This window comes from Opisthorchis viverrini (assembly GCF_000715545.1).
Source record: "Opisthorchis viverrini unplaced genomic scaffold opera_v5_276, whole genome shotgun sequence".
NCBI classification, from domain to species: Eukaryota; Metazoa; Platyhelminthes; class Trematoda; order Opisthorchiida; family Opisthorchiidae; genus Opisthorchis; species Opisthorchis viverrini.
This window is the reverse complement of record NW_008751931.1, coordinates 55916-74795: the sequence shown is the minus strand read 5'-3', so window position 1 is coordinate 74795 and position 18880 is coordinate 55916. Positions and strand designations below refer to the sequence as shown.

Sequence of the window (18880 nt, the reverse complement as noted above, 5' to 3'; positions counted from 1 at the left end):
TGGTGTACGGATGGCACACATGTACCAGCTTAGCCTAGTTTCGGATGCTGAGACGAAAGAAGGGATAAAATCAACGGTTTCCTAGGTTGTGTTACACCTGAAGTTACAGCATGACTGACTGCAAAAACGTCGAGGAATCTTGTCCTATAGAAGGTGACTTAGTAACCAAGCAAACAGTGGCTAAAAGCTATAGGACGAGAAAGCTGACACTTTTTCCTGCGAACTAAGACTTAAACGTGCATTCAGGACCATTTTTTGGTGAGCAAACGTTATAGCCGTTGTGAACGAATTTATCGCCACATTTTGCTCCACACGCATGCGGACCATTTGGTAAAAATGAAATGTCTGTTTAGATTATGCATTTCCCAGCAAACAGGTGGAAAAGCTTCTTCGTGGTTGTGACCAGCATGCCATCACAGCAGGACGATATGATTTCCCTTCGTCACTCGCTGATTAATCATGGACATGAGTCACTTTAGATTTTTCCGGGAACAAATCTCTTGCTTCTAGTTTGGGCTTTTCCAAAACGACCGGGATTTTTGCATCTGTAAGACATTTCCACGTCACACATCATGTTCCCAGTAGATCAAGTTGAAGTGGCAGATATGGTGGCAACTGAGAGAGGGAGAACCTGCAGAATTATGTGGTTCACATGGAACTCAGCATATCAGAAGTTCCCCGAATCATTCGCAATGGAATGGAGGGAAATGAAGTTTTGTCCATACGTGCAGACTGCTACTACATCGAAATATTGGTAGCTCGAATACCTTGATTGGTTGTAGATCAGTTGCCTGGTGATCTGTTCGTCTAACTTGACAATTTGCTCGCAAGCGTGTCGTTACCAATCGTGGGTACATCACCAATTTGCGCATCGATGGTTTGGGGCAGTTTGTTAACCTGCAATTCAGTATATTTTCTTACCCTGTTGGCAACCGACCAGTTTACTGGTGAAGCGAATACTTAGGGTTATTTACTGAATATACGGGTAGTGGAAGAACATAGTGTTGTTCAAAGACAGCTTTAAAGAACTGCCACTACGCGGTTTGTCAGAATCTTCGGTTGATCCTTTCATCTTTTGCCTAACTCTACTTGCTAGTCTCCTCCATTGTATATTCATTTTTGAGCAGCTAATCTAGGCTCAAAACGCATACGCCACTGCGCTTTTGCCAAAATTTCGTCAACAAATCAGGACTTACTCCAGTTTTTAAATCATATCATTTATTTCGTGTTTGCAACCAAGCCAAAAGACTTTTGCAAGGACGGCAAAAATCCAATACTGAGGTCAAAATCCCCTCAGAAATAAATCAATTTATCGAGTACCAAAGCTGCTCTTATCACGTGATGCTCTAGTGTGTCATTGATTACTGTGAGCTGTGAGTTTCAGTCTGCTGTAACGAGAGTTCTCCACCTAACGACATAATTACAGGACCACACCGGTCCCCCCATATCTTCTTTACTCGTGGATGGACCAGTGACGAAAATCGTTAGAGATCAAACTCAGAGTTAATCAGAAAGTAATTATTCAAAAACATCAAAACGTAAATGAACGAGGTAAAATCAAGGGCTACCTTGAATTATCAACCTAGAGCGAGAGTTTTCAGTGACGTTTTAACGTTAAGTTGATTCGGAATCTCCATGGATCGGTTTGGTACACTTTTCTCTGGTATTCAGATGAAACGCTGAATAGGGTACTTTCATTCATATATCACAGCGGAAAGCACCTCAGTGTCTGAGTCACTGACCGTTGCGCGTGCGTATGCAAAGAGAGAGGGACAGTGTTCCACGTATTTTTGTTAGCTTTCGGATAAGGATGTTATTCTGACTAGCTCGAGATCTTTGGATGAAGTAACAGAAGCCAGTTCTTGACAAGATAAGGAGTTTGTACGAATACTTTGTCCTCGTAAAACATCACAGAACTCTACCTAGACTTGATAAACACAGGACGTTGCAAGTGTTTCATTGTTTGGTCGTATTCATGAATCCTCGATACCGTAGGTGGGCGTATACCCACAGAAAAGGGGTGATATAAGAAACCAGTTTCCCTTTTTTCCGTTCAGGAACAGAACTGATGTTTAAGATAGTTGGAAAAATTGTGTCCGATAAGCGGCGAACACGCACCTATTCGGGAGCAGTGGCATTCCTTCTACCTCCGAACATCACCTAGCAAACCATCTGGCTTTTGGAAGCTTTTTCGAATGCGTGATGGAATATTCTTTTTATCCTGAGTGACCATCATATATTCAAAACTTTTTCATATCCCTGAGTGAAACTTAAAAGATAAGCGTATCAAAACTGGGTTTCCAACTTCGTCTGTTTCGCCGCATGCGAGTAACTTTTGCCCGATAGAGACAAATCCAATTAACCACTTGAAGCAAGCACCGATGAAGAGAAGATGGTTAGACCTATTAGCTGAATCCCGTGTAACTTCACGACATCGGTCGACTGGCGACCGCCAAGAAACAAACAAAGTTTTGTGTTGAACAAAAACCAAGCATTATTGAATATAATCGGACAAATATGAAGATTTATTTATATTAAGTAAACGATGCTAAAATATGGAGGTGGAGGAGATTCAGGTCAAAGGATTCTGGCGGAATCGTGAAACGGAAAACACAAGGATGAGGGTGGGAACGATTTTGAGACATAAGTCAAAATTTTGAACTTGGTCACACATCTCAAACAAAAACCACAGGATAGACAAGTTTGACGTAAAATTGAATTCCACCAACAACAAGACGGACTAGTTTTATGTACTGAGTTAACCGCGGTTGGTTCAACCTGCTTTCCAGGCTTATTACTTGCAACTGTGAGTGTTTCAGCGGACGGCACTATGATTACGTGGCTTCACCTATCGACTAAGCCATATAAAGCCCAGCCAAGATGCACCGGTGTGGCAGTTCCCTTCAAATCAGCCGCTCAGCAATCCATCTTGTTAAAAGCGCTTCCGTTAAGATGTTTACTTCAGGAAGTAGAGCAACTAGTCATAGAACCAGACTTTCGTCTGTGCGGGTGCTGACCTGACGAGAGAATAACAGTTGAAAAATTGTACGCCGCTAAACTATCTCCTCAACAGAAATGCTCCCCCTTGGGTAGGTCATCAAGGAGGCATGGTACTTAACTGGCTGACAGCAAGAAGCAGAGGAAAACCGAGTTAAATCTCTTTTAAATACCCTCCATACGGGAAGCAGGCAACCTGATGCCTTCCTGTTGTGACCATCATTCATTACTGTTCCGTGTACTGAACACACCTTGGATAATGGAACCCTGAACAATGTGCAAACGAAATAAGTGCATCAACTCTACCACTACACGAAGACTTGAACAACTAGCTGTGCGATGAAAGTGTTATGTAACTTTTGCACTTTTAGCTTCATATATCAAACAAGGGTGTTTTTGGCTGAAGATGCATGAGCCAACTAGAGAAGATGAAATCCGGCCTATTTATTGGAAGCTTGACCTAGTGGAATTTATGATCCTAGAAGAAAACGGGCCAATAGAAGGTGAAATTGATTCCATTCATTATCTCAGTTAAACAGGAAATTCGTAAATACAAACTGTTTGATCGTGCATGTTGGATCTTTGGATGACTAGCTTGCTTCGCACCAGGTCAACTGCGTTTCGTTGTAAACCGCATGCATTTTCTGTGCGATCGTCGGAAGTTCTCATACGGAGCACGAAGCAGCCCCTTTACACAAGTTTCTAGTAGCTACTATACAACTGCTCTGAGAGAGCGGTTTACTTCCGGCAAAAATTCGGTTGCTACCAACACTAGGAAACCTGTTTAATTTGTAGCTGTTGCTTCCAACTCCATGTCATCTTTCACTTTTCTTTCGATCATCACAGTTTACCTGCGTTCCTAAGTAACCTTCCTAACTTGGTCCCAAGCAACCATCAATTTTCGGAAAAATAATTCACTTCTTGCTATGATTCATAGCTTTTATTCGTGCCTATCACCCCGGAGTCCATTCAACCAAACATTTGTTTGCCGCTGCATGTGTGAGCGACACGCACCTTGGCCGCTAGTTAATCCACGAATTTTCACTTGAAACCGTGCAATTTATCACGCGTCAAAAACCGCTACTCTGTGGTTTACGACGTCTCCGAGGACGGCCGATCACATTGTGCTAATATAATATTCGATTCTACGCCATCAACTTTGTCTCCACAAAAAAGCGGACAGTGGAAGTGAAAAGGTGAAAACCTGAAGTGCATTTCCAACCCGGAAAATCACAGAATGGTGGCGCACTGAGAGTGTGTCTGAACCTCAAAAGACCGCGACCCTTGATGCAGAAATTACATCTAGAGAAAGACTAGTAGGCTAAGAGTAGGCCAGCGACACCGTCTTGTTGTTTAACGCTAATCAGCCGGCACAACCTCCTCCATATTGAGACTCGGGTGCGACCCCTAGTTTTCATGCAAGTTTCGCACCTTCGCAATGCACCTTCGTCAGTCTGCGTTTGTCCTATATCTACCTGGAACCTCAGGGATGGCGATGAGAGTTTGTTGACCCATTCATCCACCTCGCCACCTTCATAAGCTGTAACTATACCATGAGACAACAGCACTTGTGAACTTGTATCATTTATCGCCTCAGAAACGAATTTCACCGAAACTAAAGGGCAGCTTGTACAAGTTAATTGTAACAGAGGTACGACTGTATGGTTACAAAACGTGGACCCAACCGAGAATCTTAAAGGGCTCGAAAGTTCGATCGTCATTATTTTCGAAGGATTACAGGATTCAACTGAGTGCAGCTTGTTTGCAATGAAACGGTTGGTAGGAGAGTGCTTGGTGATGAATCAGAATTATCAGATCAAGGCGTTTGGAGTACGTATCACGCATGCCGAACTACCACCCATCATAGAAAGCACTGCTTTCAACTCCGGACCAGTTTTTGCGAAATGGCCGTAGAGAACCGACAATGAGGCAACACAAAATGGTGATTACAGTCGAACAGAGTGCTGTCAAACCTTTTTATCATCCTAGCCGGGGTTCAAGCGATTATCATGCAGATTGTAAAAACTCAACAGGACATGGTAGTTAACCACACCTACCGGCGAACATGGTGTCATTTCTTAGTCGGACTGCATAGCTAAGGTTTTTCATGGTATGCTGAATAAGCTTCGTAACGGACGCCGCTCAATCCTTTTTGTGGCATCTAGCTTCAACACGAACCTCAGATGTATTTGTGTTGTTTTAAGTTGTACGTACCCAAGGCGCGTTGATTGTTTTATACAGATACATAGGGCTATTAGTAATAAGTCTCCACTTTCCCCTTTCTTTCCACTCACTGATGACCATTCATCTCCCTATTTGTATGACAACTAAGTACTAATAGTTATTAGTGTGTACTATTTTCGATTATGACAATATCAACTGGAATGCTTACAGCTCCAGAATTCAGCTAATCGTCCCACCTGATAATTAGACCTGATCCAGATTTCTAGTTTCAGAGATTACACTTATTCGTCAGTATCACACACAGCAGTGTCAAACTGTTTACGGAACTTCCTCAGCTGCGCCAAAGTCTCCACAGTTATCCTACTATGAGGATGTGCGTGTACTTATGATGTCTATACGAATGGTGACAAAATATATGTAGGCACACTGCTAAGCTCGGCGAACAGATTGACAGCCAGCTGATCTTCCAACTCTGTTAGAAGAGGCCCTCAACACCTGTGTCCAGCTCATTTCAACAACACCGGTGGCGTGCCTAGTTGACTGGTCTTTCAGCTGATTGGTTAAAACCGAAACTGTGGTTTATCTGAATGGCGCAGTAGCAAGTGTCTATCGATAGTGATTTAAACCACAGTAACATGTGGACCCTTGCACACATGGTTACCACGATATCCAAAATCAGAAAAAGTAGCGTGTTCGAACTAACTCAATTCTTTAAAACAGTCACTCGAGGAGAATACGCCTTCAAAAAGTCGAAACATCAGGCGACCTGTCTGCAATGCAAGCGAACGTATGGGTTACTGCAAATGACAAATACAATCGGGTAGCCAGGGTTTTGGTACGCTGCTAATCACCCACTGGATATCCAAGACAGGGGCAAAATATTCGTTAAGGACTGTCAGGGCGTCGTACGAAAACTGATTTTTCCGGCTTGGTATTAAGTTCTCTAACCGCAGAAATGGATAGGACAAATATGTAACCAGCGCTATCGTCAATCAGTCGATCGATAAAGATAGCTGCGCCGGTCTCAGTAGGATTTACCAACTTCACACAGATCATTTTTAGGTCTGCTTAAGAGCAGTTTGAAAAGCGTGTTTCTAATAAGTGCCCGTTATTTGGTTTAAACGGAGCGCATTTAAGTATCTTAAGGCAATCCCGATCTGAAAAAAATTCCAGTCATTTGAACTGCTGCGAAACGACTGCTATCAAGCATGTGCGGTATTGTTCAGCATAATGACATTTACCAGAAGACCCTTCAGAAGGGGTCGAACGTCCGGTAAGTCGCAGCGAAGTTTATGATACCCTGCAATCAGATGCTCCTGAAATAATGACAACTTAAATGAAGGGTTGAGTGCGGTACCCCTCATAAATGTAATGTAGTCGGATGATTTGGGGATGTTTCCCCCTAGGAAGTTGGCCAGTGAGAAACGCATCCCGTGCTTCTTACACTGGGACTTGAAATTTTATTTGTATTCGGGCAGCTGTAACGGCGTTATCAAGAACAGTTTATAACTTCTAATGTCTTTTGATTGATTCTTTCTCATGTTGATTGCGCTTGGATGTCAGCGATTCACATATACTAGTTCCTCCCTCCAGGACGCAGTTTACACAACCTGGAACAAATTCACTAGAATCAAAGCAGAACCGTTTTCGGGTTCTTGAAATGGCTGATCTGAATTCCGGTAAATACTTTGCATTGAGAACGGATAAGCCACTAACTGACAGTGATTGGTCGATCATACTGACAATTCGGCCGCTAGACCATGATCTCCAAGTCATACTCCATGACTCTGGCACTTCGTACCGGTCTAGTTGGGTAAGAATTCGTTTTCGCTCCCTGGTTGAGAAGAATAAACGAGTTCGTTTGTGATTATATCTGTTGTACCTGTATCTTGACCGTAGGCAGATGTGTATACTGGTAACTTGAGCAACAATGGGTAACACTTTGGCCATATGGAAATACTGGAGACTAAAGCACCAGCCACATGGTAAGATGTACTGTGGCCGTGTTCATGACTTTGGTTTGGTGCACAACCAATTATGATTTGTAACTCAATAAGGCTTTAAAATAAATCGTTTGTCGCCCAGAAACCAGTGTTAGACGCTGACTTTGTGCTGGTGACGATGGCGACGACGATAATATAACTCAAAAATATCACTTATTCGGAGCGACCAGTTCATAAAAAACTTCATTCTTCACCATTTCTGATTCCAGCGATTCAGCTGCGACAGCACAGCACTGATGATTCAGGTTCGGCTACATGCAAATGAGCATTACGTTGGTGACTGGGTAGTCTGATTTACCGAGCTTAGTGCTTACTACTTGGGGCAACGATGTGATACAGGGATATAACTGGTCACGTCATTGACTACGTTTGATAAAAGTGAAGTGACTGACTGACAGTGGTTTCGTTCCTCTGTTTTGTTTAAGAAATGCACGGCTGCTTTTGAAGGTACCATCCGCGTGATTGCTGACTAACGTTGGCTTCAAAGTCCCTCGAAGTACATCATGGGGATCAACAATGACGGACAGATTCTGCCTGGCAGAATGAGTGTCCCATAATAACCAGTTCCTTATGACCAATGCTTGTGTTCATAGAAATATTCATCCCATTGGATGGCCGAAGCTGTGACATCGGTATTTAGTTGGTGCTAGTACCAAGTGCCGATGGTCAAATGTCAAAGGCAAATGGCAGAAGGATTGAGAATCTGTAGGGATATTAGTAGAAGCTAGACTTCTACGTTTCTCCCAGAAAAGTATAAGAGAGCTATTGGAACGACTGAATTTTTCCACCGTTAGCATTCAGGCATGACTCAGAGGACAAAAACGCCCATCAAAATGGTGTGGCTGATGCAATTAACGGCAAAACGTTTGCTCGTTATACAGCAAGGAAGACCACACCCGTAAAACAGAACAAATTCCGCCCCATCCAGAACTTTTGCAGATCGAACGGGAAACTCTGCAAAACAAATCTCACCGGTAAAAGCCAACTGAAACCGCGACATTTCATTCATTAGACCTCCAAATCATCAGCAAAGTCCTAAGGCTTATCCTTGATGCTTTCATCTCTGTAGCTGATGGAACATTGAGCAGATTTGTGTGCTTTTTTGTGTGTACCCCTATGTTTACGAATGTACTGCCCATCGCAACTGCCGATTTTTTATGAGACCTCAATGAGTTTACGGACGGAGGACTTCAAATCAGATCCAAAATGTTATGATTAGACTTGTTTTACCGGTCTCTCAATAGACAGTTTATTAGCACTCCAAAGATGCTGTATTGGGCTCAAGTTGGAGGCTATCGCTAGCTCACTTTAACAGGAGTGAAGCTAAGAGCTGTTCCACTATACACTCCATCCAGTTGAAGATTTACTGTCGGCGCTATATTGCCAGTATTCTAGCCCTTTTACTGCCTAAAACTTATCCTAAAGCAACACAGCAGTATCCACGTGTGTATTGTGTCCACTGCTAATGAGAATGATGACGGTGGATCTAATTCTTTGGTGTTGGTCATACAAAGAGTCCTGGCGGTTTTTCCTTCGCCATCTAAAAAGTCCGTCTTATCGGGGCAACAAATTAACTTCTAAAGTAAATGCTGGTGTTTGTTCGCTGTTTTAATAGTAGGCACTTAAATTGCCCCGCAAGGACGCTCTGTAAGAAGAGTGTAGAACAACCGAAGACAGTCCAAGGAGTGAATGGCTTTCCCGGTGTTTTTTTCAAGCAAAACCTGAATCAGTACCTGAGACTGAGGTCGCCGCAATGCTTACTTGATAACTGGCCTCCCGCTCAAAAGTGACATTCATTCAGACTTCACAAGACCATAAATAGAAAGTTCATTGCTGCCAAGCTTCGCTGCGCTCGTACACGACCTCAAACCTATAAAGTGATGGATAGTGTCTGCAGTATACCTTGCTAGTGCATGCCTGCTAGTATATCCACTATTGTGCTGCTGATCGACTATAAGTTGGTGGAGGAAATGTCCGAAAGCTGACAACACTATCTCCATAAGTACAGCACCATAGGCCACCTGTTTCTATTTAACCCCAAATATATCAGCACCGATGATTCATTTCGCATCATTTACAGTGAATGGTCAAACAACGCAGGAAAAATACAGTCGCGCGATCTACCCGTGGTCCAATCGATCACTATCAAATTGCGTGACCTCACCCCGTAACCACAAAACTCCATGTGCACACGCTGAAAACATTGAGGTCCACTCCATCCGTAGACATACGCATAGACACATCTCCGTGCACAGTCTCACTAAAAACGTACAAACTGCTTTCCCTACAGCCCAAAGCCACTACGCTGGTGACCTTAATCCAGATGTCTGTACTCCTCATTCCATCGGTGAAATTAGTTCGTGTTTGCTTTTTAGCGCATATGCATTGACCTCCACAATGGCATGACCTGAATAAATTGAACAATGTTAGTAAAATGGCAACTGACGAACAAATTGTTTCCTGACTCTCCCACTCAAGATACATCATTAAATTAATTTTTAAAAAATAAGCGGTACTAGTACAACAGCTTTTCGGTTAATTGTGAGAGTGCGGAGTTTTCGCCGCAGATGTACGATGCAAGGATATGTGGATTCGATGATTGGTCAAGCCTGCCATCATGTCACTTCCACAGGATAGACCAGTAGAAACAAGCTTCCTTTCCACCATAATAGTAACCGAGTGGACTGTTTTTAGCCCATTTTTATGGTATCTAAACCGTACGGCCTTCACATGATGAACCATCTGTGTCGAAAAATGGATTTTCCGTCACGCGGTATTTTGACTACCGGGCTTTCTACCTTCGTCACATCCATTACATTTGATAGCAGTATATCGGTTAGGCGGATGTCAGCTATGCCTATGAAAATGATACTCTGATAGACCAAGAAGTATGGGTCAGTGATATACGCTGTTTGCTTTGCGATGTCTCTTCTTGGTTAGCAAAAAAGTTAACCTGGAATACAGAATATTGGTTCCTCTCATTTTTTTGCGGTGTTTGGTGCTTTTAAAATTGAAAAAAGGAGTGGGAATCTTCATCCCTTCAGATTTAGTTCTTCGGTGGAGACGTTTTTTCTCGAGAGCTTTCCTAGGGGGTCTAGTATCCTGTTTCTCCGTGGCCACCCCTTTTCAGTTTTTGCACTTAGTTTCACGTCACTTGCTTGACTTCCTCCTACTGAAAGTTGAGCAAGTAAATGACCACAAATTTGAAGTCCTTAGTTATGCAAGACAAGTTTTGAGATGGCGAATTTCTGTATGGGTGAATTTTGCGATCACGGCTTCCAGCTTACCTAGAAAATACATGATTTAGTTTAGCCTGCCCTGAATGAGTTACAGGGAGATACTCTGCACATACTTTTGATCTTCGCTATTGCAGGTAGTCAGATCGTAATGCAGCCGTCAATTTTTTGGCATAGAACACTCGGCAACACGTACGTTGCCTTACAAAGTTTACATAATCTGTCAGTTTTTGTTATCGAAACATGTAATCTTTACTCTGCTTGTTTCCAATACTTGGAGACTAGAAAAGCGCAGTACCCACCACTATTATCATGAGTAGCAATGAACCAAAAATCGTTACTGGCAGACATTCGGACACAGAGTAATACACTTCTTATTAGTAAAATAAAATGTAGCTACTTTCAGTATGAAGGTCTGTTTTACTACGGATAGGTTAGGAAAACTCTGCATTGGAATGAACAACAGGGAGCGCCTTACCAGTGCAAGACAGCGTTAGCTGGAAAAACTGACCACTGTTTTCACTCCCATGTTCCTTTTTTAACTTTTCCAAATGCGGTACCGAGGTTATAACGGACAGACACCTAGTCATTTATGGATGTGGACTACTCTTCTGAACTCAAGCGGGCTAAGTACATACGGCAGTTTAACAGCTTGAGAGGATCGTCAAGCAGCTCCTTATCCGAAAAGAATGTTGTCCAACAGCTCTCGCTTTCATAACTGATTCCTTCATATTCACTGGTTGAATTCATCATCCCCAAAGAATGCTTTGGTGGGATATAGGTTGATCAGAGTAGAATCGATTCGGTTAATGACACTACCAGAGGAGCCACCAACTGTAAAACCATCGAATACTGTCGTCCATTTTTACAGAAGTCCGTGCATTTGAAACAAACCAGCTCTGATAAGACTGTAAGCTAACGGTTGTTCCAACAAGACGAACCATAAAAAGCTACTTGCTCAAATACGAACAATTCCAACTCACATGACCCGCTACGATCCTCTCATAAATCTGAATGGGTTCGTCTGCAAAGAATGGTGGATGACCTGCAATCATTTCGTACACCAGGACGCCAAACGCCCACCAATCCACCGCCTTTGTATAGCCCTGTAATATAGAGAAATTCAGAGATTTTGTTGGACAAAACCAATTGTAGCGTAGGATATATTCAGGGCATAATAGTTAGCCCAAAAGAGTGAGCTGAATGAAGACTAATAACTGAAAATGGCTTGAAAGAGGCACACAGAGTTGTAGCGCTGAAGCCACCGCAATAACTTTTGAGCTTCGGCGGCCTGATGCCGCACATTAAGTTGCTTAAGAAATTCATAAACGTGAGATTCAGCTGGGTTGCAACTGAGCGCTCCGTCAAAACCAAATTGATGTAGAATTTAGTGTATTTTTCAAAACCTGCCCAACTTGGGTTCAAGGAGAACATAAGGTTGACTCAAACGCGAGAACTGCGCCTACCCGGTGAGAACCAAGAAGGGCAAAACCGGTCGCGTGCTGTTAGAGTTCTCGGCAACCTTATGAATGATGTGTTGCGTCTATACTGTTGTATCCCCAATCCTAATGTACTAATAGACTGTTTAAAGCCACATGAACATATTAACTTTAGTGTCGCTTGATTTGACATCACTCCTTTCGGCGCTTTATGGATCCAACCGAAATAGCCCTTCCGTTAAGTGTTTGTCCATCCTGAGAGCGTCATTTCATTTACGTAGACCATACAGACCGGCTGGTATCGCGCTATTTCTTCGCTGCAATGCTAGCAGGTGTGCAACGGGTTTTGCCCTAGCAGCCTCCTACTGCTCTGTCGGAGGGCCACTTGCAATGGTATTCGGTATAATTTTGTTTTTCGCTCCCCGTTTTGCAGCTGTAAGTGGCAGAATTTTAAAGGTTACTTGTTGGGAGTGTTACAAACCGCTCTGACTAGACATCTTTTGTCGTCCAGTTAAAAAGTGTTGATAATTTCTCTGTTTGTGCAAAGGTGCACAGTTCAGTTCACCGTCATCATCGTCATCATCGTCACCACCACAGGAGTAAGTCAACAGAAAGCACTGCCACTCAACTGCAAGATAATCATAAAACTGATGTCTCACTTAGAAGTTCAAGTGAATGGAGGGTGCCGTATACCGAAAAATCATGATGTCCCTGTGGGAAACAATCAAGAACAAGATACCTACATATCACAGCAGCAGTGACTTAACCTCATCTAGGCGTCCATCAAAGTGAGACGCCATCAGTGGGATCGATGAAGCACTCCTTGCTAGATCCACTGAGGGCAAGCCAACAGACAGTCCAGCTTTAAAGCAGAATCATCATGAATTACATATCAGTCGCAAGAAGGACTAAGCGGAACTAAGCTAAGACGTCGTGAAGACCTGACAACAATTTCTTCACCTTCATTTCACATTGATTTCATCCCTTGTTTTCTGCTAGTATTTCTTTGAAAAGTTTTGAGAGCAGAAAGTAATATCTCTTCTGGGGGTGACAAAGGAATGACCCGCGTAGTACAAGCCAGGACCACCTTAATTTACTGTCCAATAAATTCTGATGCAGTACAAAGGGCTTTAAGCGCCACCTCAACCCCAACATACCACAGCCAGCTAGAATGAGACGTCGTATAAAATATCTAATGTCTTAAGAGCAGTGTTTTACAGTCAAAGAAATACTACAACCATAAGGCTCATTAGCTTCAGAGATGATGTTTCAAAATGATGCAGCCAGCAAGTGCTGCTCGCATGCTGATAAATTCCAGTATCCCATTTACACTGACGGTATTCGCTTAAAAAATGATATCACCCTCATTGTTAACGTTCTATGATGTTTTATCTCTTGTTGCTTTGACTGTTAGAATACCGTTCTAATAAAGTATGAACCAAATGGCTATCTGCAAATCTGAATTGGAAGAAACAAAGCAGACGGAAGTGAAGAATCCCACTGCTTTTTGAAAAGACTTCTTGAAAACCGCACTTTTCGGGTCATAGGGCACGAAGTATATTTACCAATTTCATAGGTGCAATATTTTTCACTAATTCCGTCTCTCCCAAGTTCGCATTTCTGTTTGTCCCGGTATACATGGGAGAAAATCCATTTTGAAATCTAGAAAAGAGTAAGGATTTGTCGGCAATATATACGTACCACTACCTTATCATCCAAACTAAGGAATGGATCGAAGCGACCCCTTTATGAGCTCAGTATCCTGACTGATGCCAACAGTGTTCTGTCTCCCCTGCCAAGATCGACGTATCAGTATTAAAAAGGCTAGCATCCTTGGTGTGACTGATACGTTGCACGAAGCGAACACGTCTCTTTTGGGCGCAGGAAACGGCACCATTTTGTTCAGTTTCCAACGTATGTAGCCCCAGCAAATTAATTTATTTGAGTGTGCTCTCCAACATAAAATTCCCATCATCTGTCTTCGCATAAAAGTTGAGTTCAGTTTGGTGTGGCATTTCTCAGTGGAAGGGAACGCTCTGAGCGGAACTGACAAGAAAAACGCTCGATCGCTGCCCGGGACAACTATGATGTGGAAAATGGAAAATGTTATGATTCCTGAGTTGCGTTTCCAACAACAGAATAGTCGGTTACATCCAATCGGCTGTGCTTTGACCTAAGTCAAAAAATATGTCGCTCCACTCCCCGCTGTACCAAGTGGTTATCCGCTTTTATGACTTGGACGTAATAAACATCCACTCAATAATTGAATGATGTTCGATTTGAAGGAAATGGTTCGAAATGTTGTGGCAATAGGCCAACTTTTTATGCCCACCATTTAGTCTCCGTAGAAACTTTCAGGCAACAAAAATTTTACACTTTGAGTGCACTTAAACTTACTAGTTCTCCGGCTAACCTGTACACATTGTGTTTGAGGTCGCTACCGAATTTTACGCATTTGTCTGAAAATTCATATTTCTGGAGATTTGCGTGAGTACCTAGACCGCAAGAAATCTAGGCTTCTTAAATTGCAATCCCGAGTATCCTGGGATAATATCCATAGGAGCCCCAACGCGAAATCAGGCATTTTGCAAAAACAATAAGAGCTGTTCTTGATATCGTAAAACAGTTGGAATAAAGGTATAAATTAACCATGAGAAAACGAAATTCTGTAAGCTATCCACCAAGGAATTTTTCACTTTCCCCCTTCCCCAAGGTAATGTCACTTCTGATGGACCGATTACCTGAAGTAACTAAGAGGCAGTTAGGTTATATACAGTAACAAAGAGTCACTTACCTTACTCTTGATTATTTCTGGAGCCAGATATTCCGGAGTGCCACATAGTGTGTAAGTTCGATGTTTCACGTGCTTTGCAAAACCGAAGTCTGCTATCTGAAGAAGAAATAGGATGCAGCCAACTTTATTAGTCACCTTTCGTCTATGCTCGGGTTGTCTGAGTGGCCATAGGCTGGACCACGTTATATGGTTTTGAAATAACTTCTCTGTCTCCAAAAAGTAGCCCTTATAAATTCCGTGAAGGTTACGATCACAGCGACAGCAAACATTGTGGCTACATTAAACACCCCAACAGAGTGAAAAACTCGCAAATTACAACAAGGGTTCCATCTGTTACTTCCAACTACAGAACGTCACTTGATTACCATTTATGAGGTCAGTTAATTATCACATTTCAGCCACAGCCCCTCAAACTTAAACACAAGGGACAAGAAGAAAAATAAGTAAAATTAAGACCTTGGTGGAAGCACGCTGAACTTAGCTGTGCGTAGTGACCTGATTAACCAGATTTAAGAGACAATCCTACCACCTCCCACATCTTCGGTCGGTATAGAGTGAAAATCACATACCTACAAAGCGTGACTTGTATAAATCACAATAGAAACTCTACAGGCGGGTTTAGTTAAAAGCACTGCATTTGGATGTCTAGGGAATGTCATTTTTTCCATCTTTTTCGTTAATTTCACGGACAGGGATTTCGCCTCATGGCGTTTGTTATATACAGGTTAGGGGTGTGCTCATCTACTCCTCTAAATACCTCGGCTGAGTGTTGTTCTGTAATGGTGCCTCACTCGGACGCCTCACTTGAAGAATGCATTCTTTAAGCTTTGACTATGGCGCATATGTCCAAAAAGGACATATGCAGTTTTCAAACCAAAGTATCGGCACGTCATACCATTAAGCAGCTATCCTGAACAGCGTTTGGAAGAAAATCTGTTCACATAACTGTTTTAGTGGTCAAAAGCTGAAGTAAGGATAAAATCAGCTCTAAAACTTGCCATGCAGTCAGATGGGGTCAGGACTTTTCTTAATGAGACATTTAAAATCGTTCACCATTTTCAGGAGATACACCTTTTGCATAAAATTATTTTGCTACAATAGCGCTTTACCACAATGCGATCAAACGTTGCGGCAAAGGCAGCCGACTGTTCACACTGAGTGGTTAGTCTCAGAGCACAATTTTGATATCTTGTCTATTCTGTGGTCAGCAAGATTGAAGAACATAATGGCACTGGTCAGTTTACTCAAAAATCCTCGCGACAAACTCGGAGTGTGCTGGAAAAAATACACCTACAATTGCCCGTTCATTCCGAATTGATTCATGATGATTATATAATGGACACTACTCGATAAATCCACCGGTACAAAGCCGTCCCAACACATAGGGACGTGCATGGGTGGTAAATATGACACCTGCAGACTGGAAAATGGGTCCTTAAAGTACAAACAAAAAGACTTGCCACCCAGTTAATAATAAATGGCGATTTCCTTTGGGTAAATAGGGTAACCTGTTTGCTGCCAGGATTTCAATCCAAGCAGTGAAACTTAAGGTAAAAACCGTCGATCCCGGTAAACATGGACAATGGGAAAATAAATCTCCCCAAGTGCCCTAAAACATGTGATACCCTACAATGAAGCAACTTAATGTGTATATAGAAAGATAGTCATGTAAAAGCATGTTAGTGTTATCATATTCTTTCCCCAGTTTCCCTCATATCTCTCCTCTAGTTTGCCAGATATCTCGGAATATTCGTACCCAACGATGGCTCCATGCATTTTGTCTTCCTTCCCTGGCTTGAACTTTCCATTTCGTTTGGCGTCAAAATTCACGTGTAACCCAGCACTTATCTCTGAAATTCATCTTCCAGCGCATTCGACCGGATATTTTGATCGTCACATGGAATGAGGACAAAAACAAGCATTTTTCCGTTTCTACCTGCAATATTTGAATCAGAAATGATAGTTTTTCCCATTCGAAACCGAAGATGAGGTTCTTTGAGAATCTTCGGAAAGAGTACACGAACACGGTGAAAGCCATTGTGAAACTGGCTAGGTACCTGTGACATTGAAAAGTGGCCTCGTGAATTTTCTTTCCAAGTCTCGATGGACAGGGTGCGAGACATCCGTGAAAGCTAAGATGGTTGTGTAAGTCTCTGACAGATTTTGGAACAGGGACGCTGCTGCTAACAATCAATATTGGTTGTCATCTCGACATGAAAATTAATCATCTGGCATAATGACGGTGTCTGTGAGGCAAAGATGTCCCATAACATTCTGCCACCCCCCCCCACTTTAGGTACCGCACGGAGAAGTCTGTTGACTGTTGTAAGCTCTTGCTACATCCCGTAATGTCCGCAACCTTTTTTCACCACCTTCGTCCGATCACTCACTGCCAGTCTCTGGTACCTGTGGAGTTGAAATTTTCCAAGGACATTCTATCAAAGTTGTCAAATCTTCAAACATCACAGGTCTTCTCGGATCTGACTTCGCCGGGACGTGGAAAAATTACCAAACAAACTAAATAGTTCTGCCAAACGGTTTGGTACATTCTTTGCACATGTAAAATGTGAAGTACTGCCATAGGGCTTGATAGACCAAGACGGAACCTTATGCTTACGAACGAGCCGAGAAATTAGCCTAGCTGTGTGGTTGTATTAGTTATTTGATTTAGGTAATGACTGCGCTGCCAATCGGACAAAGACTAAAGGGCATTTCGCAAAACAGCAGTATATGCGCCGAAGATTTGGCGCTACGGTGCTCCTGGCCTATTGATGTGGGCCATAAACCTAGTAGTTGCAAGCAGAGAACGGAAAAACCACCGTTGTCTGGTGGGGACAGCAAATGAATGACTTTGAGGGACGTTGAGTGGTTTTTGGGGAGAATTTACAATCCAGTAAGGATGAGCTGTCCACACGTGTCGCATACTAGTCGAAAGCACTTTCAAACAGTCCGAGAACAAGACTAATTCCTCAGGGACATTGAGAGAGACGGTCCAGCTGCTGTCCCGATGGCGCGGGGAGGCGCCGAATCTATCACCTTTAATGAGTAGCTCGTCCCGATCCCAACAATGGAAAATTCACTCTCACTCCTGGATCCGCACATCAAGCGTATCGGCTACTGCTCCAGTGAGCATCTATCCGCCCCTAGTTTCCCAAGTCATCGGAGATCGAAACTGTGACAACTACAAACACTTTACAGCAGTTGATGATAATGAATCAATCACGCAACTAGCTACAGTGGTTTCTAGTACATGCTAAAGTACATATCTGAGCGGTTGGCGAGGAAGATGCATGGGTCTGTCCCGATTCAACGTTACCACCTTTCGAAAAAGCCTTTGGAACTCTAGAATTATACTGCATCTTTTTTATGTCATTGTTGTTACTCCGCCACGGACAGCCTGCACCGTGTTCTGACGATTTGTGAATAAATCAGCTATACAGGAAACCATCATTGGGACACGCGCACAGCCTCCCCCACTAGGTTGCTCAGTGGATGGAAGTCAGATTAACAGCCTCCTGGCCGTCAAATTTGTGGGTCGAAACATGTGTGATGACATGTCCCACAAAATTTCTACCGCGCTGCTGGTCTGATACCAACAAGTTATTAGCATCAAAGGCTTTGGTTGAGGTCCTTAATGGCGCTTCTACCTAGGCTTGCGCGAGTACACAACCATGAGAGTAATAATACCAATAATTTCATGCTGCGTCAACCGATGGATGGTGTCTTCATCAAGATGGCCTTATTTACTGCAATCAGCAGGGTGAGCTAAAACACGTAGTCACTTACGATTCACTTACTTCCTCAATATTGTCTCTCAACTCACTTCCTGTGCCCCAAAAATTACTAGTGTTGAAAGATGAGTATTATATCCAAAAAACTGACTAATAGCGCGCCACCGTTTTGTGTTTGCTTGTCAGAACTCATACTCTGTTTTCATCGGGGCCATTGGTGTGCAAACTCCGATTCAGACTGGCCAACAAGCTGCTGTGGTGCACTTTCTGGACACTGTATCGATAGACATCTGAAAACCTGAATCGTAGAACAGCAGCCAATATTACGGAAATCTTATCATCCAGGTGCTAACGCCTGTGAATTTCGGGTACTTCTGTATTTACTGTGGAGGGATTACACCAATATTGTTAAAGATCTCAGCTCCTTGGGCGAGAACTCCCGGTATCATTGGTTACACGAAAGTAGCTATGATCAAGCTGTTTGAATGCCGGCTAG

General features: G+C 42.8%; 1 protein-coding gene across 1 annotated transcript in view; it reads right to left on the bottom strand.

Annotated features, from left to right (window-relative positions):
- The window catches only part of T265_14825 (hypothetical protein), a gene marked incomplete at both ends in the record, with an annotated part of 57359 nt that overhangs the window by 23632 nt on the left and 14847 nt on the right, over positions 1 to 18880 (bottom strand). Inside the window, 2 exon segments of the mRNA XM_009175457.1 lie at positions 11404 to 11526; positions 14654 to 14749. Of these exon segments, the coding sequence (XP_009173721.1) occupies positions 11404 to 11526; positions 14654 to 14749 (219 nt within the window).